General features: G+C 39.3%; 1 protein-coding gene across 1 annotated transcript; it reads left to right on the top strand.

Moving 5' to 3' along the window:
• The first annotated feature begins 8,885 nt into the window (after nucleotides 1–8,885).
• Nucleotides 8,886–26,105, top strand: NNMT (nicotinamide N-methyltransferase). The gene is made up of 3 exons (XM_002822505.5): nucleotides 8,886–10,249; nucleotides 11,485–11,692; nucleotides 25,634–26,105. The coding sequence occupies exons 1-3, from the start codon at nucleotides 10,096–10,098 to the stop codon at nucleotides 26,064–26,066; spliced, it is 795 nt and encodes a 264-aa protein (XP_002822551.1). The 5' UTR covers nucleotides 8,886–10,095; the 3' UTR covers nucleotides 26,067–26,105.
• The last annotated feature ends 341 nt before the right edge of the window (nucleotides 26,106–26,446 follow it).

A 26,446-nucleotide genomic window follows, 5' to 3' on the forward strand; every position in this document is an offset into this window, starting at 1 on the left:
TTAGTTTTCCCACCCATTTATGCATCACTAAATAATAAAATTTACTTTTGTTTGTTTTGGACTTTTGGACTTTATAGATGGAATAAAAAGGAGGTCTTTCTTGGGACTTTCTTCTTTTGCCCTACATCATTTGGAGAATCATCCACGCTGATGCTTGTAGTTCTAATTGGTTCATTTTCATTGCTGTACACTCCAATTTATTTTACCATTGTTGGACTTTTAGGTTGTTTCTAGTTGGGGGCTGTTCCAAACAATGCTGCTAAGAACATTCATGTTTATGTGCCAGATTTTTCTCTAGGTATGTACCTGGACTGTAATTACAGGACATAGGGTACGCAGCAACTCAACTCTACCAGTCAATGCCAGACTGTTTTCCATAATGCTGCACCAAGTTACATGCCTGCTAGAAATACACAAAGACATCTATTGGTCAAGGTCTTTGGTGCTGGTCAGATGTGATTTTTGCCGGTTTGATGGTTGTGTAATTGTATCTCATTGTGGTTTAATTTGCATTCCACTGATGAGATTAAGGATCTTTTCCTAGGTTTATTGGTCACTTGGATTTCCTTTCTCAGAAAGGGTCTGTTCAAGTTTTTTGTTTTCTTTATTTTCATACTGATTCACAGAAGTTCTTGTAAATTCTGTTGTCAGAATTCATAAATTCTCGCTTGTCAGTTTTATGTGCTGTAGTATCTTTTTCCCACTCTGTAGAGTGTCTCTTCACTCTCTTAAAGTATCTTTGGTCGAACAGACATTCTTAATTGTAATATACTAGTATTTACAAATCTTTTATTCATGATTAATGGCTTTTGTGTCTGGTGTAAGAAATCGTATCTGCACCCAAGGTCATAAAGATATTCTTCTATATTAACTTCTGAATCTTTAGAGTTTTGCCCTTCATATTTAGTTTTTTAATCTGCCTGAATTGTTTTTTGTGCGTAATGTGAGGTGGGGTTCTAATTCCTTATTCCTCCCTACAGATACCCAATTATCTTAGCACTATTTATTGAAAAGTCTATCTTTTTCCCCACTGATCTAAGCTGTCACCTCAATCATATATCAACTGTTCATAAAAGTACAGGTCTGTTTATGGGCTCTCTACTCTGTTCCATTGGTCTGTTTGTCAGTCCTACTACCAATACTACTCTGTCTTAATTACTACAGCTTTATAATAAGTATTTATATCTGGTAGAGCAAGTCCTCCCACCTTATTTTTCTTCTTTAAGAGTAACTACTCTTGGCCCTTGGCACTGTCATATAAATTTTAGAGCCAGCTTGTCAAGTTTCACCAAAAAACTATTGGGATTTTAATTGGGATTTTACTGAGTCTATAAATCAATTTGGAGACAAATGACATCTTTACCATGTGGAGTCCCCCCATCCATGAAGTGGCGTATTTCTCCATTTATTTAGGTCTTCTTTAATGTCTTTCAATAAAATTTTATTATTTTCTCCATTAATGTCTTATACATAGTTTGCTGGATTTATTCTTAGGTACTTCATATTTTTCGATGCCATTGTGGACAATGGCTGTTTTAAATTTCATTGTATAGCTGTTGCTGATTAGAGAGGAATTTAATTTTTATATTGATTTCATATCCAGATATTTTGCTAAACTCTTATATTGTAATAATTTACTTGTAGATTATTTTTCATTCTCTCTCTATATCATCATGTTATCTGCTAATAATAACAGTTTTTTCTTTTTCCTCCTCAATACTTACATTTTTAACTTTTTTTTAACCTACTGTACTGTCCAGGATGTTGAATGAAATTGGTATTTGTTAACATTTTTGTCTCTGTTCAACTTGAAAGGAAAGCTTGTAAATGGGTCATCAGGAAGAGTGATGCTTGTTGAGGTTTTTGTAGGTAATCTTTATCTGATTAAGGAAGTCTTATTCTATTCCCACTTTGGCAAGAATTGTTTTTGTTGTGAATGGATATAGAATTTAAGCTTTTTCTTTTTTTTTTTTCCTGCATCTATTGAATGGATCAGAAGGTATTTTTCCTTTAACATGTATATGTGATGATTTGTATAAATTGAATTTTGAATGTTAAATCACTTTGTATTCCTGGGAAAAACTCACCTTGGCCATTGTATAGCTGCTAGAAAATTAGGCTCTTGAGTTAGACTGCCTGGGTCTAAAACTTGGCTATACCACTGTCTAGCAGCGTGACCTGGGCAATGTACTTTACATTTTTGTGCCTTGATTTTCTCATATGCTGAAATGGGGATAATAATAGCCCCTAACTCACAAAACTCCTGTAAATTTTAATAATATGTCCAAAATGCTTAAACCAGTTCCTGAAAAATAGTAAGCACCATATACATATTTGCTACTTTATTGACCAGACAATAACTTGTTTAGGATTTTTATACTCGTGCTCATGGGTGATTTTTAGCTTGTAATTTTTTTCTTCTCATAAGTAACCTTGATATTAGGCTTTAGCTAGACTTATAAAGTTAGTCGAGGGGTATTTTCTCTTTTTTTATTCTCTAAGTTTGTGTAAGATTAGAATTATTGATTACTTGAATATGTGGTAGAATTCACTGGTAAAGCCATCTGCTCTGAAGATTCTGTATGAAACTAATTTTCCATTTAAATTCTTTAATGGTTACAAGGCAATTCAGATTTTACATGTGTTATATATTTATTTGGAAACTTCTAAATTTAATGTTTCAATGTATAGGCATAAAGTTATTTGTAATATCTTGTTATTACCTTTTAAATGTCTGCAGCATCTGCCATGAGGTTCCCCTTTTTATTCCTGACACTGGGCATATGAGCCTTCTCTCTTTTTTGCCTTGATCATTCTAGCTAGAAATTTGTTAATTGTATTTATCTTTTCAGAGAACCAACTTTTGGGCCTGTTGATTCTCCCATTAATTCTTAACTTTTCTGCTCTGCAAGATTCTCTTCTTTCTACTTTTGTCTATTTTGCTGCTCCTTTCTTAACTTCCTCAGCTCATTAACTTTCAGTTTTTCTTCTTTACTAGTATGCATATTTGAGGACTAGAGTTCCCTTTAAATCCTGCCTTAGCTACAACTCATGAGTTTTTATGTGTAGTATTTTTATTACTACTCAGTTAGAAATATTTTATAATTTCCATTATGATTTCTTCTTTGACCCATAGGTTGTTTGTTGGTGTGTTTCTTTATTTCCAAACAAATAAGGGTGTTTTAGTTATCTTTTATTTTTTACTTTTAGCTTAAATGTATTGGTCAAATAGCATGCTCTATATCATTTCAGCCCTTTGAAATATGTTGAGGCTTGCTTAATGGGCTAGTATGTAAGAATTTATTAGGAGCCTATGTATTCTTGAAACAAATGTGTGTCTTGGAGCATTTGGGATGCTCTAACAAAATGCCATAAACTAGGTGGCTTGTAAACAACAGAGATTTGATTCTCATAGTTCTGGAGGCTGGGAAGTACAAGATTGAGGCACCAGCAGATTCAGTGTCTGGTAAGGGCCTGTTTCTTTCTTTGTAGATACCACTTTCTCACTGTGTCCTCATGTGGTGAAAGGGTGAATGAGCTCTCTCGGGCCTATTTCATAAGAGCACTGATCCCATTCATGAGGCCTCTACCTTCATGACCTACCACCTCCCAAAAGACCCCACCTCCTAATACTGCTATGTTGAGCGTTAGGATTTTAACATATGAATTTGATGGGGAACAAACATTCAAATCATAGCAGTGGGTGTTTGGGTGCAGTATATTGTATATGTCCATTAAATCAAGTTGGTTAATCCTGCTGTTCATGTAATACATATTTTAACTGATGCTTTTGTCTGTTTTTAATCCTCCACCAAATATCTTCTTATTTTATGCTTTGTATTTGTCCTTAAAGAGCTGTTTCTTTTTCTCTCCATTCTTATCTTCTTTCTAATTGATAGTATTTTGTCATTCTAGTTCTTCTGCTCTACTAATTTGGAAGTTAATACACTTTGATTATATTATTTTGTGGTATCTAAAATTGGAGTGTAAGTATTTTATTTTGGATCCCACTAAGCACCAGTGGGGGAATGGGGAAGTGAGACAGAGAAAGCAAGCAATCTGATGCAGGGTGGATTAATGTGGAAAACTAGGGCTCAGCCACTTTCATTCCATCTTACTTACTTTTAACTACACATGGCATTATTTTTTATGTCTATTAGAATCACCCATATGTTGGCCTTCTCAGTTAATTCTTCATTCCTTCTTGCATTTCAGACCTTCCACTGGGGTTCACATTCCTTCTGTCTGAAATTCATCATTTAGAATTTCCTTTAGAGAGGACGTACTAGTGGCAAGCTTTTAGTTTTGCCTGCTACTTTATTTTGTCCCAATTCTTCAAAGACTTTTTCTGGTTGTAGAATTCTAAGTTGACAATTGCTTTATTTTAGCACATTTACAATATCATTCTCTTGTCTTCTAGCATGCTTCCTAGTCCTGCAAAGTCAGCTGTTAGTGTAACTATCATTTGTGTTTTTTCTCTAGATGTTTTTAACATCTTTTGTAGTCTTTGGTGTTGCAGTTTTTTATCAGTAAAATGTCTAGGAGGGAATTGCTTTTCAAATATTTTGCTTCTGATTCACTGGACTTCTAAACGTAGTCCTTCCTAGACTGTTACAATGATTAAATGAGTTAATATGTGTAAAGCACATATAGAACAGTACTTGCACAAATAAGTGCTCAATAAATACTACCTATTTTGGATTCTGTGTATTGATGTCTGTGTCCGTTCTTAATACATTCCTTCATAGCTCCAACCCACCCTTCTGTTCTCTGTGGTGTGAGAGCTAGTCCATGTCTCTTAGCTTTCTCTTTTATTTTTTCCATTTCCCTTTCTCCCTCTGCTACATTTTGCATGATTTCTTTTAGCCTATCCTCCAATTGCAAATTGGACGGATTTACAAATTGGATTTTCACACACAACTTTCCTTTGCCAGTGCATCTATGTTGGTTCCACCAGTGAGAGATTCTGGAGGGACATGCAAGGCTTGAGGAGGAGGAAGGGACTTACCGTGTCCTGTTTTTTTGTTTGTTTGTTTTTTGTTTTGTTTTGTTTTGTTTCTGAGGTCTGGTTGTGGGCTTATGATCCTGTGAGTAATCTTGGCAATGGTTGTCTTCATGCAGCTGTTGGTTCAATGCACGGCTTATCTCTGCAGTGGCATTCCTTGAGTTCCTCAGGTGTCCAGCATTCCTGCAGCAGCTGTGCTTTCTCATCAGAGCTTTTTGATGCTTGGTTCTGTGGACTCGTCCTCTAAGTTTCTAAGTTTCTCCTGGTTTCCTTGTTCTGTCAGCCCAGTGACTTTCTGCATTTGCCACCTCTGTTACACCCCAGAGTCCACCTTTACTCTCTTAGCTGTTAACCAATTTTTACTTAGTCAATTCTTTATACTAAATTTTATATTAATAATTTCTGACTCAAGTTTAAGGTGGGTTTCTGTCTCCTGGCTGGATTCTGATACAGTATTTATCATCAGTTCTGGAAAATTCTCTGTCTTTATCTGTTTAAATATTATTCTAGTCCATTTGATCTCTCTTATCTCTCGGGAACTCCAGTCTGACATATAGCAGACCTTTCTCCTCTATGCTCGATGTCTCTTAGCTTTCTCTTTCCCTTTTTCTATTTCTCTTTTGCCCTCTGTTACATTTTGGATAATTTTTCTTAGCATATCTTCCTATTTACAAATCTTCTATTCAATTACATATAACATTCTGTCAAACTCCTCTACTGCTAATATATACAAGGTATTTTATATCTATATATCAGCATGTTTAGCTTTTTAGCATTTTAGGCTTTCAGGAAAAGGGTGTATCTTGAGAGTTACCCAGACATATTACTGGAACCTGATATGTCAATATTTGGAATCTTTTTTTCCAGCAAACATAAGCAATGCTGGTGTTTACACTTTTGGTTTGTATCGTATTTTCTAGCAATGGATTTGATCTAGCACCTCTGGAGTCTAGAGTGAGGTATTTTCTAGGAGAATGCCCCACTACATTGATTTTTTGTGCATTAAGTATTGTAGCACTATTTTCTCACGAGGTCATAGCCTGGGACGATGAACCAAATTCTTTGCCAGTAGACCATGTGGGAAGAACAGCTACCAGTGAACCAAATACCCAGACGATATGGAAATACCATGTTTTTCTTTCTTCTTGCCTTCCTTCTCACCCTTTGTTTCTTCCCTTATATGTGCATTTATTTACTCACAACAAACATTTATTTAAGGGTGGGTAGAGGGTCATTACAAGGAAACAGATTCCTATCTATAATAAAAAATCTGATTCTGACTGTAAATCTTGGAAATTTCTGGAGAGGGTAGAAAAAAATTAATGATGGAGTGAGGGGAAAGGGGTACAATATCAAGGCCACATATATGCTATATCACCACTATGTCTAAAATTCCCTGGTAAATTGACCCATGAGTGGGAATGGGGCACACTTCCCAAGGTAAGGATTCAATGTAAGGAAAGCTATCATTGAAATTCCTCAATACCTCAGATTGAATAGTAAAATACGTACTGTTAAGTCCATTTTACTCATCAAAACTGAGGCTTAAGAGTCTCAAAAGTTAGTTTTTCCAGCTGTCCATTTTACAAATTGCTACTAGTAAACCAGGATAACAACTTACGTCTTTGGACTTTCTGGATGCCTCCTGCTGTGCTCCATTACTAGGGCAGTCAGCAGAAGCAGGGAGCGTCTGTGCTCCAGCAGCAGTGCCTGGGGTCAGTCCACAAAGACACCCTGCTTCCATTCTACATCTCCTAAGTCTGTGAACTGACATTTGAAGATGCAACAGTTGCAATAATCTGAGACAATTTGCCTGCCACATGTAACTTCTTGCAATGGGCAATCTTAATACCACACAGGTTTCCTTTACTTCCCTTCCCCACCCCAACACACTTAGTGAGCAGGATCAATGACTGATCTAAGTTCAAGGGCAGAGGCTACCATTTGAAATTGCCAGAATAGAGCTGTGTGCATTCCAACCAACAGTGTACAAGGGTCCCCTTTTCTCCATATCCTTGCCAGCATTTGTTATTATCTGTCTTTTGGATAAAAGCCATTTTAACTGAGGTGAGATCATATCTCGTAGTTTTGATTTGCATTTCTCAACTACGAGACATGACCTCACCTCAGTTAAAATGGCTTTTATCCAAAAGACAGACAATAACAAATGCTGGCAAGGATATGGAGAGAAGGGGACCCTTGTACATGGTTGGAATGTAAATTAGTACAACCACTATGGAGAACGGTTTGGATGTTCCTCAAAAAATTAAAAATAGACCTACCATATGACACAGCAATCCTATTGCTAGGTATATACCCAAAGGAAAGGAAATCAGTATATCCAAGAGCTATCAGCACTCCCATGGTTATTGCAGCACTGTTCACAATAGCCAAGATTTGGAAGTACTCTAAGTATCCATCAGCAGATGAATGGATAAAGACAATGTGGTACATACACATAATGGAGTACTATTCAGTCATAAAGAATTAGATCCTGTCATTTGCAATAACATGGATGGAACTGGAGGTCATAATGTTGAGTGAAATAAACCAGGCACAGAAAGACAAACTTTGCATGTTCTCACTTGTTTATGGGAGCTAAAAATTAAAATAACTGAACTCACAGAGATAGAGAGTAGAAGGATGGTTACGAGAGGATGGGAAGGGTAGTGAGGTGGGTAGGGGGGATGTGGGGATCATTAATGGGTATAAAAAATAGTTAGAGGCCAGGTGCAGTGGCTCATGCCTGTAATCCCAGCACTTTGGGAGGCTGAGGTGGGTGGATCACCTGAGGAGTTCAAGACCAGCCTGGCCAATATGATGAAACCCTGTCTCTGCTAAAAATACAAAAATTAGCTGGGCGTGATGGTATGCACCTGTAGTCCCAGCTGCTTGGGAGGCTGAGGCAGGAGAATCGCTGGAACCCAAGAGGTGAAGGTTGCAGTGAGCTGAGATCGCGTCACTGCACTCCAGCCTGGGTGACAGAGTGAGACTCCATCTCAAAAAAAAAAAAAAAAAAAAAAGTTAGAAAGATTGAATAAGACCTAATATTTGCTAGCACAACAGGGTGAATATAGTAAAAAATAATTTAATTGTACCTTCAAAAATAACTAGACAAGTATAATTGGGTTGTTTGTAACACAAAAAAATAAGTGCTTGAAGTGGTGGATACCCCATTTACCCTGATGTGATTATTTTGTATTGCAGGCCTTTATCAGAATATCTCATGTAACCCATAAATATATACACCTACTGTGTACCCACAAAAAGTTTTTAAAAAGAAAAATAAATAGCAACCAAAAAAAAAAAAAAAAAAGAGAGAGAGAAAAGAAAAAAGAAAAAAAAAAATCAAGTGCCTGGCTGGGTAGAACAAATTCTAAGGCTATAATGTTACTGACCATGGGTTTTTTGGCTCTCAGTGTATAGAAATTGACACAAGGCCAATAGTCTTCCCAAACATGTTTTACTGGAACTTATGCCCTGGCATAAGGGCGACAACAAAAGAGGAAGCCAATTCTCTGGCTTGCTGACTCCTTGGAAAGAACCGGTAGGGATTTTTTTATTAGGCAAAGCACAGGAATTGACGTCAGAGACAGGATGTGCTGCTGGGCAAAGCACATGAGAGAAGTAGGGTATGCAGGTCAGCATTACCTGGTTGCAATGGTTATCTTGAGGAATGGGCCAACTGGTGGTCTGGCCAGTGGCAACAAGGCTGTAAATCAATTATTCAGCATTCCTTCCCGAGGTGGGACACCCCGCAACATTGTTTATCTCCTAAGGCCAGTTCCTGGAATTAAGTAAAAGGATGACTAATGGACATGTCGTCAGTGAGGTAGTGGTGTGGTTTTGTGATCAGTGGGAATGCATGAAAGAATGCTTTAGCGGGAAGTGAGCTGAAGCCAAGCCCCATCCCTACTCTGTCTCAAAGTGAGTTCAGAAAAGGGGATTTAAAGAATTCTTTTTTTTTTTTTTTTTTTGAGACAGAGTTGCTCTGTTGCCCAGGCTGGAGGGCAGTGGCACCATCTCGGCTCACTGCAAGCTCCGCCTCCCGGGTTCATGCCATTCTCCTGCCTCAGCTTCCCAAGTAGCTGGGACTGCAAGGTGCCTACCACCACGCCTGGCTTATTTTTTATATATATATTTTTTAGTAGAGACGGGGTTTCACCGTGTTAGCCAGGATGGTCTCGATCTCCTGACCTCGTGATCTGCCCGCCTCAGCCTCCCAAAGTGCTGGGATTACAGGCGTGAGCCTCTGCGCCCGGCCTTAAATAATTCTTAAAGGAAGTAAAGTTAACTTTGAAAGAACTATCAGGATTTGGATTGACTGAAAGGAGTGGGGAGGCTTAGGGAGGAGGTGCTTGCCAGACACTGGGTCATGGCAGTGGTCAGTGAAGCTGCAGTTGCCTAGGGCAGGGATGGAGAGAGAGTCTGGGCATGAGGAGAGGGTCTCGGGATGTTTGGCTGGACTAGACTTTACAGAAAGCCTTATCCAGGCTTTTAAAATTACTCTTTCCAGACTTCATCTGAGACTCCTTCTTCAGCCAACATTCCTTAGCCCTGAATAGATTTCCTATCCTCATCTTTCCCCTCTTTTTTTCCTTTCTTTTACATGTTTAAATTTAAACCATTCTTTGTGACCCCTTTTCCTGGGGGAATCATGGCAAGAATGAGAAGAAAGATGGTGCTTGTTGGAGATGTCCTGTCTCTCTGAACTTTGGGGTCCTATGCATTAAATAACTTTCCTGACGAGTTCAAGTGCTCCCTCTGGTCTACAATCCCTGGCGGCTGGCCTTCACACCTTGGGCAAGCATTGCATACAGCTCATGGCCCTCCCTCTACCATAACCTCCACCCCCGTTCGCCTAGGCTCCCTTCTCCGGGAATTTCATCACTTCCTAGAATAGCCAGAACATTTGTGGTCTATTTCTCTGTTAGTGTTTAACCAATCATCTGTTCTAAAAGAAGGGCTGAACTGTTGGAAGGAATGCTGTTAGCCTGAGACTCAGGAAGACAACTTCTGCAGGGTCACTCCCTGGCTTCTGGAGGAGAGAGAAGGAGGGCAGTGCTCCAGTGGTACAGAAGTGAGACACAATGGAATCAGGCTTCACCTCCAAGGACACCTATCTAAGCCATTTTAACCCTCGGGATTACCTAGAAAAATATTACAAGTTTGGTTCTAGGCACTCTGCAGAAAGCCAGATTCTTAAGCACCTTCTGAAAAATCTTTTCAAGATATTCTGCCTAGGTAAGTCTGTTGTCTGCATGTCTCCCCGCTAATGTGAGTCATATAGATGGAGTCTCAGGGCACGACTGGGTTTTGCGTCTGTCGTTGTTGCTTCACAGCCCTTTTGGCATCACCCATTTATTTAACTAGGATAAAAACGAATATTGGCATAGTGATTCCACAGTTTACAAAGTGCTTTTGTATCCACTGTCTCACTTGATCAAACAAAAGGAAACCAGAGGACCGGAGTGCTGTCCTAGGTCTACCTTGATTTGCTAGGCGACTTGAGGGAGACTTTTAGCCTCAAAGGGCCACTTAAGTGGAAATTTTAAAACAGTACTTCTGATCCTAACTCAAGGGAATGCTGTGAATATGTATGAGATAAAGACCTCCCAATATATGAAGAACTGGGTGCTTTTTGGAGAAAGACATTATATACTCAATTTTTTTAAAAATTAACTTTCCTTGAAAGTATTGCTTAATAGTTTTTACATTCTCCATGTAACAGACTTTCTGGATCTGGTGTTCAGTCTGTACACCAGATGTAGATCTTTTTTACCTTCTCCTAGACCTTAAAATTCCTGGCAACATGCATCCACCCTGGATTGGGGAATAATAAATGAAAAGTTTTTTTTCTTTTTGACTTTAAATTTTATTAATGTTTGAGGTTTTTCAAACTGATGTGCTTTACTTAAAATTCAAGTGAGACATTTTTAGTCTTTTTGATACTTATATTTTCTTTGTCACTATGATGTAAATTACAGGGATTTGGGGAAAATAGGGATTTTTTTTTTTTTTTTTTGGAGATATAGATCTCACTCTGTTGCCCAGGCTGGATGGAGTGCAGGGATGTGATCACAGCTCATCATGATCTCAAACTCCTGGACTCAAGGGATCCTTCTGCCTCAGCCTCTCCAATAACTGGGTCTTCAGGCACACGCCACCATGCCCGGCTAATTTTAAAATTTTTTTGTAGAGATGAGGTCTCACTATGTTGTCCAGGCTGGTCTCATCCTCCAGGCCTCAAGTGATCCTCCTGCCTTGGCCTTCCAGAGTATTGGGACTATAGGCATGAGCCACTGTGCCTGGCCCAGAAAAGATGTTTAAAAAAAACATTTTGAGGGAAAGGTTGTGAACAGTAGTGGTCTGTCTTTGAGGATTGCCAGCACAGTCCCAAGGAAGACAATGCAAATTTGACTCTGCCCACTGCCATGAGATGCCTGACCCTCTCCTCTTTGTTCCTCCCACTAACCCAGATGGTGTGAAGGGAGACCTGCTGATTGACATCGGCTCTGGCCCCACTATCTATCAGCTCCTCTCTGCTTGTGAATCCTTTAAGGAGATCGTCGTCACTGACTACTCAGACCGGAACCTGCAGGAGCTGGAGAAGTGGCTGAGGAAAGAGCCAGAGGCCTTTGACTGGTCCCCAGTGGTGACCTATGTGTGTGATCTTGAAGGGAACAGGTAGAGAAACTGGTGTCTACTTCTTGGCTTTTGAAGGTATCTGAGTGATGGTTGGCAAAAGCGACAGACAGATAGGGACCAAAGAGAAATCCAAATGGAGAATGAGTGGTAACGAGAGAGCGAGAGCAAGACAGATGAGATAGGCCCATGTGTGTGCGTGTTTGTAAATTTGTGTATGTGCACGTGCGTGTGTGCACCAGAATAACGGAAGACACAGGGAGAGGGTTGAAGAAATGGATACTGAGCAAAGAGGAGTAAACCCCCAAACTTTCCAGGCCTGTGGGGACAAGAGCAGTGTGCAGTCAAGTACCTTGGGACCTAGGTTTAGGACAGCTGCAAGTAAAAGGCTAACTCAGCTTCTCACCAGCAGCTTTTGGATGTCAGGGCTTGTCCCTTGCCTCACTGCCATGCTGTTTTAGCCATCCAAGCCTATAGAACTTGGCTGTGAGTGTGGCTGATGCTGACATCACCAGATACAACCAAAATCTGACTAGGTTTTTAAACTGAGGTAAGCAACATAAAGGAATTACTTGAAAAGAATTTATTAATCACCATCCATGAAAGTAGACTTTATATACTCACAACTAATGGTCAAGATCTTACACTACCACATCTACAGGTAAATTTATGCAAATGAATCTCATTTGTTCATGTAAATTTTAATTTCTTCCAAAACGAGAAATTGGCAATAGCCTATTAGCCAGAGGTAGCCATGTCTGTGATTCACTGTCTTTCTCATGTCCTTATGCACTTCCATCTTTTGCTGATTGTCTGACAATATCCAGTCTATTCCCCAACTGACCATTCACTCCTGGAGCAACATTTCTCTGCTGCTATGCATGTTGTTGAGACCCCACAGACTTCTTTGCAAGCTGCATAAAAAAGATGAATGTATGCAATTATAGTATCTTCAAATAAAAATAGGTTTTGTTCTTCTATTCCAACTTTACACTTTTTATTTATTTTTCTGGCCTTATTATGTTGGCAAAAACTTTCAATACAATATTGAATAGAAATGATGACAGCAGACCTCTGTGCCTTATTCCATATTCTAGGAGAAAAAATGTTCAACGATTTATCATTAAGTATATTAGCTATTGGTTTTTCATAGATATTATTTATCAGAATAAGTTCTGCATTCCCTGCTTTTTTGAAATTTTAATCAAATGTTGAATTTTGTCAAAATTTGTTTGCATTTATTAAGATGGTCATATGATTTTCCTCCTGTATTCTGAAAACGTGAATTACATTGGATGATTTTGAATGTTACACCAAAGTGGCATAAACTACTCGGTCATGAAGTATTATTCTTTTTATGTATTGCTGGATGTGGTTTTCTAATCTTCTGTTAAAGATTTTTGCATCTATATTTATGATGGATATTGAGCTATAATTTTCTTCTAGTGTGCTTCACAAATTTTGATATCAACATGATGCTGGAGTCATAAAATGAGTTGGGAGTGATTTCCCCTCTTCTATTTTGTGGAAGAGTTTGAGTATTATTAGTATAATTTCCTTCTTAAATGATTGACAGCATTCACCAGAGAAGCCAGGTGAATCTGAAAGTTTTGTGCGAGAGAAGACTTTATTAAAAATAGTATTTCTTTAATGGTTACTTGGATTTTCTTTTTGTTCGTCTGTTTTGGTAAGTGGTATTTTTCAAGAAGTTTGTCCTTTTCATCTTGGTTGTCAACTTTACTGGCATTTTTTTTTTTTTTTTTACAGTATCCTTTTAAGACCTTGTTATGTCTGTAGGATCTGTAGTGATCTGTCCTCTTTCATTGTTGATATTGGTAATTTGTCTTGTTTTCTTTCTTTTGTCTTGATCAACCTTGCTACAGATTGATCATTTTATTAATCTTTTCCAGGAACCAACTTTTGGCTTTGTTGATTTTTCTCTATTGTCTGTCCATTTTCTATTTCATTGCTTTCTGCTCTTATTTTTGATCATTTTCTTTCTTCTAGTTATTTTAATTTTAATTCTTTTCTAGTTTATTTTATTTTTTTCTAGCTTTCTAAAATTTCTTGTTTTTAATTCTTCTTTTAGCTTCTTAAGTTGGAAACATATCATTTATTTCACATATCTCTTTCTTCTAATGTAGGCATTTAATGCTGCAAATTTCCTTTAGCACTGTTTTAACTGCATCCCATGATTCTTGTACGTGGTATTTTTATTATTTTCAAATTCAGCATATTGTCTCATTTCCTTTGTAATTTCTTTTTTGACCATGAATTATTTAGAATTATATTGCTTAATTTGCAAAGTATTGGGATTTTTCTAGATATCTTATTGTTATTGCTTTCAAATTAAATTTTGTTGTAGTCAGAGATTTATTTTGTGGCTGTGCATATGGTCTATCTCAGTAAACATTCTATGTGCTTTCTACATTGAAAAGAGTGCATATTGTTCAGTTGCAGCTATCGTTTCTATAAATATCAATTAGGTCAGGCAGGTTGATAGTATCATTCAAATTTTCTACATCCTTACTGACGTTTTGTTTACTTTCTCTGTCAATTACTGAGAGAGAGGTGTTAATGTCTCAAACTATGGTTGTTGATTTATCCTTTGCTCCCTATAGTTCTGTCAACATTTGCTTTATGCATTTTGACACTTGTTTTTAGCTCTTTTATATACATTTTTAGGATTGTTATGTCTTCTTGATGAACTGACCATTTTACCATTGTGAAATATCTCCCTTTATTTCCAGTAATGTATTTGTCTTGAAGTCTACTTTTTCTAATGTTAATATAGTTACATCAGCCTTCCTGTGCTTGCTGTTTTGCGTGGTGTGGTGGGCAGCCTCTAAGATGGCCCCCAATAATCCTTGTGTCAGTATTTTCACCTCTGTGTAATCCCCTTCCCTAGAATATCCGCTGGATTTAGTGATTCAGTACTGACAAGTTTGGTAGAATGCAGCATAGTGATGGGATATCAATTGTGATATTAAATTAAAAAGAACTACAGCACCACTACACACCTATTAGATCTAGGCCAGAATCCGGAAGACTGACAACACCAAATGCTGATGAGGCTGTGGAGAAACAGGAACTCTCATTTATTGTTTGTGGGAATTAAAAATGGTGTAGCCACTTTGGAAGACAATTCGACTATTCGTTGCAAAACCATTCAATCTAGCAGTTGCACTCCTTGGTATGTAACCCAAAAAGTCGAAAACTTACATCCACACCAAAAGCTGCACACAGATGTTTATAGTAGCTATATTCGTAATTGCCAAAAATTGAAAGCAACCAAGATGTCTTTCAGTGGGCGAATGAATAAATAAACTGTGGTACATTTAGACAATGGAATAATATCCAGTGCTAAAAAGAAATGAGCTATCAAGCCACGAAAAGATGTGGAGGAAATGTAAATACAATTACTAATTGAAAGAAGCCAATCTTAAAAGGCTACATGTATGATTCCAACTATATGACATTCTGGAAAATGCAAAACTAGGGAAGAAGTAAAGAAGATCAGTGGTTGCTAGGGGTCAGGAGAGGGAGGGATAAATAGGTGGAGTATAGAGGATTTTTTAGAGCAGTGAGACTACTCTGTACAATACCATAATGGTGGACACATGTCATTATATATTTGTCCAAATCCATGGAATGTACAATACCAAGAGTGACTCTTAACGTAGATTACAGACTTTGGGTGATAATGGTATGCCAATGTAGGCCTTCTGCTTGATTTTGCAGTGAACCTAATATTGCTGTAAAAAATAAAATCAATTTTTAAAAAATGACAGCTTTTTATTGGGTATTCTCTCTCTATCTCACTCTCTTGTCCTGGGGAGTGAGCTTGGAACCAAATTTCCCCCAGTTGAACCAGAAAAAACAGAGAAATAAGTGTTTGTCATTTTTAGCTGCTAAATTTTGGGGATAATTTATCCTGCAGTTATATATAACTAATATACATGATATATCTACATATCTTTTTCTACCCTTCTGTTTTCAGATTATGTTTTCTCTTTTTAATCCAGACTGACAATTTCTGCCTCTAACTGGGTTGTTTAGTCCATTTACATTTAATGTAATTACTGATATTACAGGGTTGAATTTAAATCTACCATCTTGGTATATGATTTCTATCTGTCCCATCTGATTGTTGTTCACCTGTGTCTTTCTTCCTGTTTTCCCTTGGTGAATGCAGTAATTTTTAGTATTCCATTTAGTATAAGTGTACATATTTTTAGTATTTCTTTATCTCCTCTATTAACCTCTTCTGTGTCTTGTGTGAGTTTGTGTGGTTTTTCTAGAAATCGCAATATGCATCCTTGACATATCTATTGTCTCATGAAGGATGTAAGATATTCCAAAAGTGTAATTTCCTTAACTGACTTTCCTGGCCGTTATGTTCTTGTCATATATTTTATTTCTATGTATAACACTGTAATACATGTATTGTTATTAGTTTTGCTTTAGTTAGTAGTGCTTTTATTTATTCTTATTGTCTTATTTTTAATTTTGATTTTAAAATAAAATTTACCATCTTTACTATGTTCAAGTGTTAGTTGAATAGTGCTAAGTATAGTCACATAAGTCAGTATACAGTTTTAAACAATGTATATAACAATACATATTAAACATAGGAATTTTGGACTGAATGTTTGTATCCCTCCCTCCCAATTTCTGTGTTGAAATCCTAACCCCCTTGTGATGGTATTAAGAGGTCGGGACTTTGAGAGGTCATTAGGTCATGAAGGTGGAGACTTCATGAATGGGATTAGTGCCCTTATAAAAGGAACCCCAGAGAGCTCTCTAGCTCTCCTTCTGCCATATAAAGATACAATGAGAAGTCAGCCGTCTGTGGCCCAGAAGAGTCCTCATCAGACCCTGACCAGGCTGGCATCCTAATCTCAGACTTCCAGACTTTAGAATTGTAGGAAATAAATTTCTGTTGTTTATAAGCCACCCAGTCTATGGTATTCTGTTACAGGAGCCCAGACTAATTAAGGCTATATTATGCATATATTTAAGATCTTTTATATTTACCCACATATCTTTCTTCTCTAGTGTTTTTCATTCCTTTCCCAAGATCTATTCTTCTGTTTGGCATCATTTTCCTTCACCTGAAGAACTTATTTTAGTATTACTTATAATGCAGTTCTGCTGGAGACAAATTCTCTTAACTTATGAAGTCGGGTAAAAAGTTAGTAATTGTTTTCCTCCCTGCTAACTTGAGGAATTTAACAATTTTTGATAACCAAAGTCCCTTGGCATCTCTCTTCCCAGTATTTATTATTGAAATCTGAGATTTTAAAGTTAAAATATTGTAATTTAAAGTATTATTTTTATATTTTCTTTCAAGATCAGTTTGGACATTTGCTTTTGGTTTGTAATCAAATTTAGAATTATTTGGATGTATTTGGTGCTCATTTTATACAATTTTTCTAGATATTGAGTCTTTAATTTTGATTCATCTGTCAACTGAATAGATCTTCAAATATTTGTTTCAAGAAGAACATACAGTGACGTGTTTTCTAAGCACATGCATATATGAAAATGTATTTTGTCACTCTTACACATGAACAAAATCATAAAATTGTTTAAATATTGCCCCATTTTTTTTCTGACATGTAGTAAGAAGTTGAGAGAGGCTCTTCTATTTTTTTTGAGACAGGGTCTTGCTTTGTCACCCACAGTGGAGTGCAGTGGTGAAATCTCACTGTAGCCTTGACCTCCTGGGCTCAGGTGATTTCCCACCTCAGCCTCTTGAGTAGCTGGGACTACTCAAGGTCCACACTGCCATAGCTGGCTAATTTTTTGTAGAGATGGGAGTTTTGCTCTGTTGCCCAGGCCAGTGAGAGCCTATTTTCATATGCATTTTAACCTGTATACCCCTGACTTAGAATTTTATGTTGGCTATAGCCTTCAAAGTGGGGCTATATTCTTCAATATAAAAATAATTTCATACACCTTTTTTTCTGTTGACTATGTGATTCCACAGAATGAAATTGATATTAACTAGAAACAATTGCAGCTATGACAATTTGGACAATATCTAAAGTTATTTAGTAAATAAGGAAATTCTCAGGATTTGTAGAATCTCAGGGAAACTTTGTAAAATAAATAAATAAATAAATCTTCAGTCACTGTTAGACAACACACCTTTCCAAAGTCCAAATCATCTGTCAAGAAGGCTTTTGAAACTTTGTTCTCACTTTCTGTATCCACTACCGGCCTTTCCATCTCATTCGAAAATGAACCCTTACAATCTAGCAGGATAGTAAAATCATTACTTATCCCACACCTGAATTGTCAGCTTGGAACAACTGGCTCTTGAGACACTGTCCCTTCCCAATCACTCTGTTGGAAATTGCATTTTTGGCAGTAAATTTCTGCATTCTTACCCTTATCCTTGTGCTAGATCCTGTGACTAATTATTTTGAGAATGATAATGATCCTATGCAACTCATGTCTTTCCTGCATCTTCAAGTAGCTTTATCAACCTACAACCTATTTCCTTCAAGACGATTTCTTCTTTATCTGAAGCTTTTTCTTGTGCTAAAGGCTGCCAAAGACATATGTACTGTCTCCTGTTCTTCTACCTCTGCGTTTAAATACCACTCATTTTAAATTAGCTGGCCATGGTGGTGCACACCCATATTCCCAGCTACTGGGGAGGCTCAGGAGAGAGGATCACTTGAGCTGGGGAGATCGAGGCTGCAGTGAGCTGTGGTCATATTCCAGACTGGCTGGCAGAGTGACACTCTGTCTCAAAAATAATAAAAAATAATAAAAATAAACAACCCTCATTTTTACAACTATCCAAAAAAGTCGTAAGAAAGTCAAACACTAAGATACAACTACTCAAGCTTATATCATGAACAGAGGAAAATGAGCTCTTTCCTTAAGAAACTGTAGAAGCTGCATTACTTAACCTATGGTTCCTGGAACTTGGAATGCATAGCTTAGGCTTGTGGTCCCTGGACTAGTAGTTTTGACAACACGTGGGAGCTTTTAGAAATGCAGGCTCTCAGGCCCCACTAGCTACCTACAGAATCAGAACCTTCACTGTAAGATCTGCTAAGGGTGGTATGCACATTACAGTAGAAGCACTGGTGTCTGGAGCAGGGCTTCCCTCCAGGTATGCCAGGGCACACACACAGGTGGGTGGGAATCAGTTGCAGGCGTGCTGTGCAAGCTGTTTTCCTTGGCCCTCTGGACAGCAGGTGGGGCCTGGAGCACCTCCTGGTTGCCTCTGTAGAGAGTGGCTCCTCCTCTTTTTTTTTTTTTTTATTATACTTTAAGTTCTAGGGTACATGTGCACAACGTGCAGGTTTGTTACATATGTATACATGTGCCATGTTGGTGTGCTGCACCCATTAACTCGTCATTTACATTAGCTATGTCTCCTAATGCTATCCCTCCCCCCTCCCCCCAACCCCACAACAGGCCCCAGTGTGTGATGTTTCCCACCCTATGTCCAAGTGTTCTCATTGTTCAATTCCCACCTATAAGTGAGAACATGCGGTGTTTGGTTTTCTGTCCTTGCGATAGTTTGCTCAGAATGATGGTTTCCAGCTTCATCCATGTCCCTACAAAGAACATGAACTCATCATTTTTTATGGCTGCATAGTATTCCATGGTGTATATGTGCCACGTTTTCTTAATCCAGTGTATCATTGTTGGACATTTGGGTTGGTTCCAAGTCTTTGCTATTGTGAATAGTGCCGCAATAAACATACGTGTGCATGTGTCTTTATAGCAGCATGATTTATAATCCTTTGGGTATATACCCAGTAATGGGATGGCTGGGTCAAATGGTATTTCTAGTTCTAGATCCCTGAGGAATCACCACACTGACTTCCACGATGGTTGAACAAGTTTACAGTCCCACCAACAGTGTAAAAGTGTTCCTATTTCTCCACATCCTGTCCAGCACCTGTTGTTTCCTGACTTTTTAATGATCGCCATTCTAACTGGTGTGAGATGGTATCTCATTGTGGTTTTGATTTGCATTTCTCTGATGGCCAGTGATGATGAGCATTTTTTCATGTGTCTGTTGGCTGCATAAATGTCTTCTTTTGAGAAGTGTCTGTTCATATCCTTTGCCCACTTTTTGATGGGGTTGTTTAATTTTTTCTTGTAAATTTGTTTAAGTTCTTTGTAGATTCTGGATATTAGCCCTTTGTCAGATGCGTAGATTGTAAAATTTCTCTCCCATTCTGTAGGTTGCCTGTTCACTCTGATGGTAGTTTCTTTTGCTGTGCAGAAGCTCTTTAATTTAATTAGATCTCATTTGTCAGTTTTGGCTTTTGTTGCTATTGCTTTTGGTGTTTTAGTCATGAAGTCCTTGCCCATGCCTATGACCTGAATGGTATTCCCTAGGTTTTCTTCTAGGGCTTTTATGGTTTTAGGCCTTTAATCTTTTAAGTCTTTTAACATTTAAGTCTTTAACCCATCTTGAATTAATTTTTGCATAGGGTGTAAGGAAGGGATCCAGTTTCAGCTTTCTACACATGGCTAGCCAGTTTTCCCAGCACCATTTATTAAATAGGGAAACCTTTCCCTATTTCTTGTTTTTGCCAGGTTTGTCAAAGATCAGATGGTTATAGATGTGTGGTATTATTTCTGAGGGCTCTGTTCTGTTCCATTGGTCTATATATCTGTTTTGGTACCAGTACCATGCTGTTTTGGTTACTGTAGCCTTGTAGTACAGTTTGAAGTCAGGTAGTGTGCTCCTCTGAACCTCAGCATAACTGACAGAAGAAAGCTTAGGCCCCTGTCAAGGTGGCAGTTCTCTGAGGTAAATGCTCTCTGTGCAAAGACCTCCATTTCTATTTAAAAAGATGTTTGTATGTTGTCCAAAAATAGACACAGTTGTGCCAAATGTGTTCCACAAACTAGTGAACCACCTCTATTCCGAGGCATCTCTGGACTTTCACAGCTTGCAAAAGGATATTGATAAGCTTTTTCAAAACCAGGATCTTGATGATCATGATGATTGTTTCAGTGATACCTAGGAAACATTCCCGCCTTTTACAAGGATGCCTCTCTCTTAAACAGGTGTTCTTGCCACCTTATCTCCCCAGGAAAATTCACAGGGCAGGTTAAGAAACCTTCAACTAGCTATTTCCTCAACTGTAAACATTTCTACTCACAGGTCTCAGAGCACTTCAGACTCAGTGTGTCCAAAACAGAGCTATGATCTGCTCCAGATCTGCTTTATTTCTGGTATTCCTAGCTCCTTGAATGGCACCATCATATAATAAATTGGACAAGCCAGAACCTGGAAGTCAATTTGTCCTTTCCCTCTCTGTCATGTTCCATATTTAACTTAACATCAAGCTCTGTCCATTTTACTTCCTCTGTAACCCATTTCTTCCTGTGTTTACCATCACCTGGTCCCAGCTACCCTGTCTCCCTCCTGACTGGCCTCCCACTTCCACTGTTGCCCCTCCACTCAATTATTCTCTGCTCTGCAGCCCAAGTGACCCTCTCAAAATGTAAATCAGATCATGTCACTGTCCTCCTTAGTGCTGCCTAGTGACTCTCCGGAGCTTTTGGAATGAAAAGCAAAATTCCTATCATGGTCCACAAAGGCCTGCCTAGTCTGGCTCCTGCCAGCCTGTTTCCCCACAATCCAGCCACGTTGGCTCTCTCCTCTTGTGTTTCCTGCCACCACGTGGCCTTTGCACTTGCGGTTTCCTCTTACTGGAATTTCCTCCCGCCCTCCCTGCTCTTGCTTCAGTCTGGTTAACTCCTACATATTTATCCTCTATATCTCTGCTTGCCTGACTCTTTTTTGGAGGAGCTTTTCCTGATCCTCTAGGTCAAGGGGAGCTCCCAACATCTCCCCATTAGTGCCATGCTCCTTTCCTTCCTTGCATTTGTCAGTTTTAATTTCCACTTCTGTGAGTGATCACTGGGTTAATGCTTTCTCCCGCCACCCACCCATCTACAGTCTCCATGAGGTTAGAATCTGTTTCTCATTTGTTCATCCTTGTGTCCCCAGTGCCCAGCCTATTTCCTGTAACATAATAGAGGTTCAAAACATATTTGGAAAATACATGAATACTCACATTTTGCTTATCAGACTTCTCCTCCTAGAATATCATTCACCTGATTCGGGTGTGGGGTGTGGTCTCTATCAAAGGTGCACTAATGATTATTCCTTGCCCGTACAATTCTCACAGTGACCTCCAAGCTTACTTAGCCTTGATTTCCTTGACCTGTTTTGATGCTTCTTTCTCAGGAGAGCCTGCAGGAACTTCTGAAGATGGGGCTTTGGGGATGTGAGGACAATGAAAAACAGCTTGTCAGGGAGATTCTGATGCACTGCCGGCCTTGCTGAGACAGGGCAGGAGGAACCGCCTCTAAAATCTCAGGATAGTTCACCTGGAATGTGGGAAGACATTTTCAGAAAGGGTTCTTCCCGGGGCCCTCCTCTTCATCCTTTCTTGCCTCCCTCCCTCCCTCCCCATACACCTCAGGCTTTTATAGATGCATATTTACAGAGGACAGGGCTGCCTCTTTTTTTGCATATTGAATCATTTGAAAGGGCAGATCTTTAGAACTAAAGAAATGGCCACACCGCTGTTAGCTTTCTGCAAAACAGCATAGCACTTTCCCGGTGTGTGTTTATTACCTACCCCATGAGCTAAACGTGAGGCAAAGTGATAATTGGCTGGGTCTCCGGTGAGTCCATTTCCCTGCATTGCCCCGAGGTGTATGCAGGCTTTACACAGCTACCTTGGCAACTGACTTCCCCAATGTTTGCTGTGTGTCCAAGGACAAGCGGGGATCTATGACACTGGGTGTTTCTAGCAAATTTCCCTTTCAAATTGGCACATTCTTTGTGAGCTTTGGAGACTTCACAGTGTGGCTCACAGTTTGGGAACTATTTGCATCATCATCTGACTGGTAAGTTCTAGTTCTGTGGTAACTCAAGTGTTTCAAATAGCTTAATACGCAATAGGGCACGGAGGTTCGTTCTGCTTCTGTTGTAATCAAACACACATTTCCACAATGTTCCCGTTATACAGGATCATCCCAGAACACATCCCCCAGAACACTATGTTGTCACTACTCTACCTTTTGGTATACACTTTATTATTATTCCTATGTGCAGATAGGTTACTTAAGTTTTTCTCTTCTAGATTAGTTTGTCTATTCAAATACATGTTTCTCACCCACTTCTACAGTGTTTTTTTGTTGTTATTGTTATTCTTAAAGTGTTCTATGAAATCTTCCATGTTGTATCAAGGCTGGGTGGTAGCTTTGTAACTAGTTTCCCACCTTAGAGTGACTGTCTGCTTTGTCCAGGACTGCAAGGGGGACTTAGAATATGGGATTTTTCAGTGCTAAAACTAGAAAAGTCTGAGACAAATCAGGACAAAGTGGTCACCCTGCTACCATTTCTAGCCTTGATAAAGGAGCAGGTAGACCCAGACCCAACTAAGGATAATTTTTGTTTTCTCTGTAGGTACCAGTTTAGTGGTTGGTAGGAATTCCCCCAAATCAACACCTTGCTAAGCTCATCTCTCTCTCTCTCTCTCTCTCTCTCTTTTAATATAACAGCTTATTGAGATATAACTCACATACCATACAATTAATGCACCCATTTAAATTGTGAAATTCAGTAGTTTTTAGTATACTTTCAGAGTTGTGCAACCTTCACCACAGTCAATTTTACAACATTTTCATAATTCTCAAAAGAAATCCTGTACCCATGAGCAGCCACTCCCATTTCTTTCCAAATCTCTCAGCTCCTGGCAACCACTGGTCTGCTTTCAGTCTCTGTAGCTTTGCCTTTTCTGGACATTTCATATAAATGGAATCATACAATATGTGGCCTTTTGGTTCTGGCTTTTTTCATTTAGCCTATGTCTTCAAGGTCCATCCATGTTGTAGCATGTGTCAGAATTTCATTTCTTTTTGTTGCCAAATAATATTCCATTGTATATCACATTTTATTTACCTATTCAGAAGTTGAGAGTTGGATTGTTTGCACCTTTTAGCTATTTATAAACATTCATTACAAGTTTTTGTATGGATATATGTTTTCATTTCTCTTGGGTATATACCTAGACAGATTTCCTGGGAACTCTATATTTAACCTTTTAAGGAACTGCCAGACTGTCTTCCAAAGTAACTGGACTATTTTACATTGTCAGCAGCAGTGTATGTAGGTTCCAGTTTCTGCAAATCCTTGCCAACACTTGGTATTATCTGTCTTTTTTATTATAGCCATCATAGTGATGTGAAGTGGTATCTCATGGTTTTGATTTGCATTTCTCTGATGACTGACAATGTTGAGCATCTTTTCATCTGCTAATTGCTAAGCTCCTTAAATGGAAAATTATAGCAAGCATAAAGCATGTTTGCAAAGAAGTGATTATATTCGCTGGGATTAAGATTTTAAGTGAATATTTAAGATGCCCATGACTAGTGTCCACTCTCTCAAATCAAGTTTTATTTAAACCATTGACTTTTCCTCATAACTAGAAATGGTCCTAGTGAAAGTCTCCCTCACTTGCTGGAATGTGGGGCCATCTCTGCTGTCTGTCAAGCCTTGATGCCCAAGTGGCCATTTTCTCCTGGAGTCTGCATCAGATGGTGGAGTGTGTGTTTCCTAAGTGTGAGACTGGATCTGCTCCACAATGCTTTGCTGGTTAACTCCTTCCAAGAGTGCAATACTCAGGGGTCACTCCTACTCTTAGTGCTCTGGGGCCTGGGCCCTTAACACACTCAATGTTTCTTCCCCTTTTCTCACTTATCTGATCTTCTGCTACTTCTTTCTCCTTTGTCTGCCCCTGCTCTCTGGTTTCTCTTGTGCACTCTGTTTATTTAATTTTGATCATTTGTTTGTTTGTTCCTTTCTTCCTCCTCTAACAAATTCAAATAGGATACAAGCCACTCTGTCCCATCTCCTGCCCTTGCCTTCTCTTCTTTCATTCTTTTATTAACTGATTTTTCTCTCGAGAATCACCATTGGGCCAGGTGTGGTAGTGGCTCATGCCTGTAATTCCAGCAGTTTGAGAGGCTGAGGCAGGAGGACACTTGAGGCCAGAAGTTCAAGACCAGCTTGGGCAACATAGGGAGACCCTGTCTCTATAAAACATAAAAAAACTAGCCTGGTGTGGTGGTGCAAGCCTGTAATCCCAGTGCTTTGGGAGGCTGAGGTGGGAGGATCCCTTGAGCCCAGGAGTTTGAGGCTGCAGTGAGCTGTGATGGCACCACTGCGCTCCATCCTGTGCAACAGAACAGGACCCTGTCTCTAGAAACAAAACAAAACAAAAAACCCAAAACATGCCATTGATTTGGCAGAAAAGGACAGGGTTCCTGGCAAGGCTACCAAAAACATGATCTCTGTCAGAAAACGTACTATCTGCAATATTTGTTGGAATCTGAGAATGGGAAATGTAGCTTTCTTCTCTCCAGGAGTGCCCTGTTCACAGCTGTGGGATAATGATCAATAGTTCCTAAAAATATCTATGGATGACCTCACCACTCTTATTGATCAGCAACTACTGCAAAGATAATGTTTCAGCATTTGAAACCCCTTATTATTAATACTTGTTCTGTATGGGTCAAGTAGCTGCTACCTTACAGTTTGGCAGATGGATCAAGTATAATAATAATAACATATAAATACTAATAAATGAGCCAGTATAGTATAAGTGAGTACCATACTAAGCAGTGAAGGAAGAATAATTTCATGGGGGGAAGTCCATGGTAGAAGCAGGCTGCTAGGTATTATCATCATTTTCACATACTATTCACTTTATAAAGAGATTTAACATAGCTCAGGGTAATACGGTCTCATTCAAATGGCAAAATGGCCCCTCAGTTCTTCTTTCTCTCCTTTCCCGATAGAGGTGGCCCTAAGGATACACATCTGGGACAATACGGCCATTTTTAGCCTTGACCGAAGAGATCTGAGTTCCCCATGACTGGAGTGGAAAACAATGTCTGTGGGTTTGTGTTTTTCAGAGTCAAGGGTCCAGAGAAGGAGGAGAAGTTGAGGCAGGCGGTCAAGCAGGTGCTGAAGTGTGATGTGACTCAGAGCCAGCCTCTGGGGGCCGTCCCCTTACCCCCGGCTGACTGTGTGCTCAGCACACTGTGTCTGGATGCTGCCTGCCCAGACCTCCCCACCTACCGCAGGGCGCTCAGGAACCTCGGCAGCCTACTGAAGCCAGGGGGCTTCCTGGTGATCATGGATGCGCTGAAGAGCAGCTACTACATGATTGGTGAGCAGAAGTTCTCCAGCCTCCCCCTGGGCCGGGAGGCAGTAGAGGCTGCTGTGAAAGAGGCTGGCTACACAATCGAATGGTTTGAGGTGATCTCGCAAAGTTATTCTTCCACCATGGCCAACAACGAAGGACTTTTCTCCCTGGTGGGGAGGAAGCTGAGCAGACCCCTGTGATGCCTGTGACGTCAATTAAAGCAATTCCTTTGACCTGTCCAGTTGACTTCTATCTTTGTTTCTAACTGCCAAGTCATGTGCTGAGTAGAGGCTCAGTGGTTGGGGCCTGATGGTTCATCTAGGATGGGACTAGAGAGGTCAGTCTACAAACAATCCATTGACCACTTACTTGGTGCTGCACACAAATGTGGGTGCTATGGGACCCAAAGATGAGCAATTAGTATTCCAGCCTTCATTGCCTGTGTTTACAAAAGAAGACCTCACTTCCCTAAACATCTAGTTATGTCGGCTCAAGCCCATACCTGCCTACAGAGGAGTGTCTGCAGTTACTCACCATTAGTTTCCTAAGGGGGCACTTCTGGCTCCTCTCCCAGGAATGG

Source organism: Pongo abelii, chromosome 9, assembly GCF_028885655.2.
Source record: "Pongo abelii isolate AG06213 chromosome 9, NHGRI_mPonAbe1-v2.0_pri, whole genome shotgun sequence".
In the NCBI taxonomy this organism is placed as follows: domain Eukaryota; kingdom Metazoa; phylum Chordata; class Mammalia; order Primates; family Hominidae; genus Pongo; species Pongo abelii.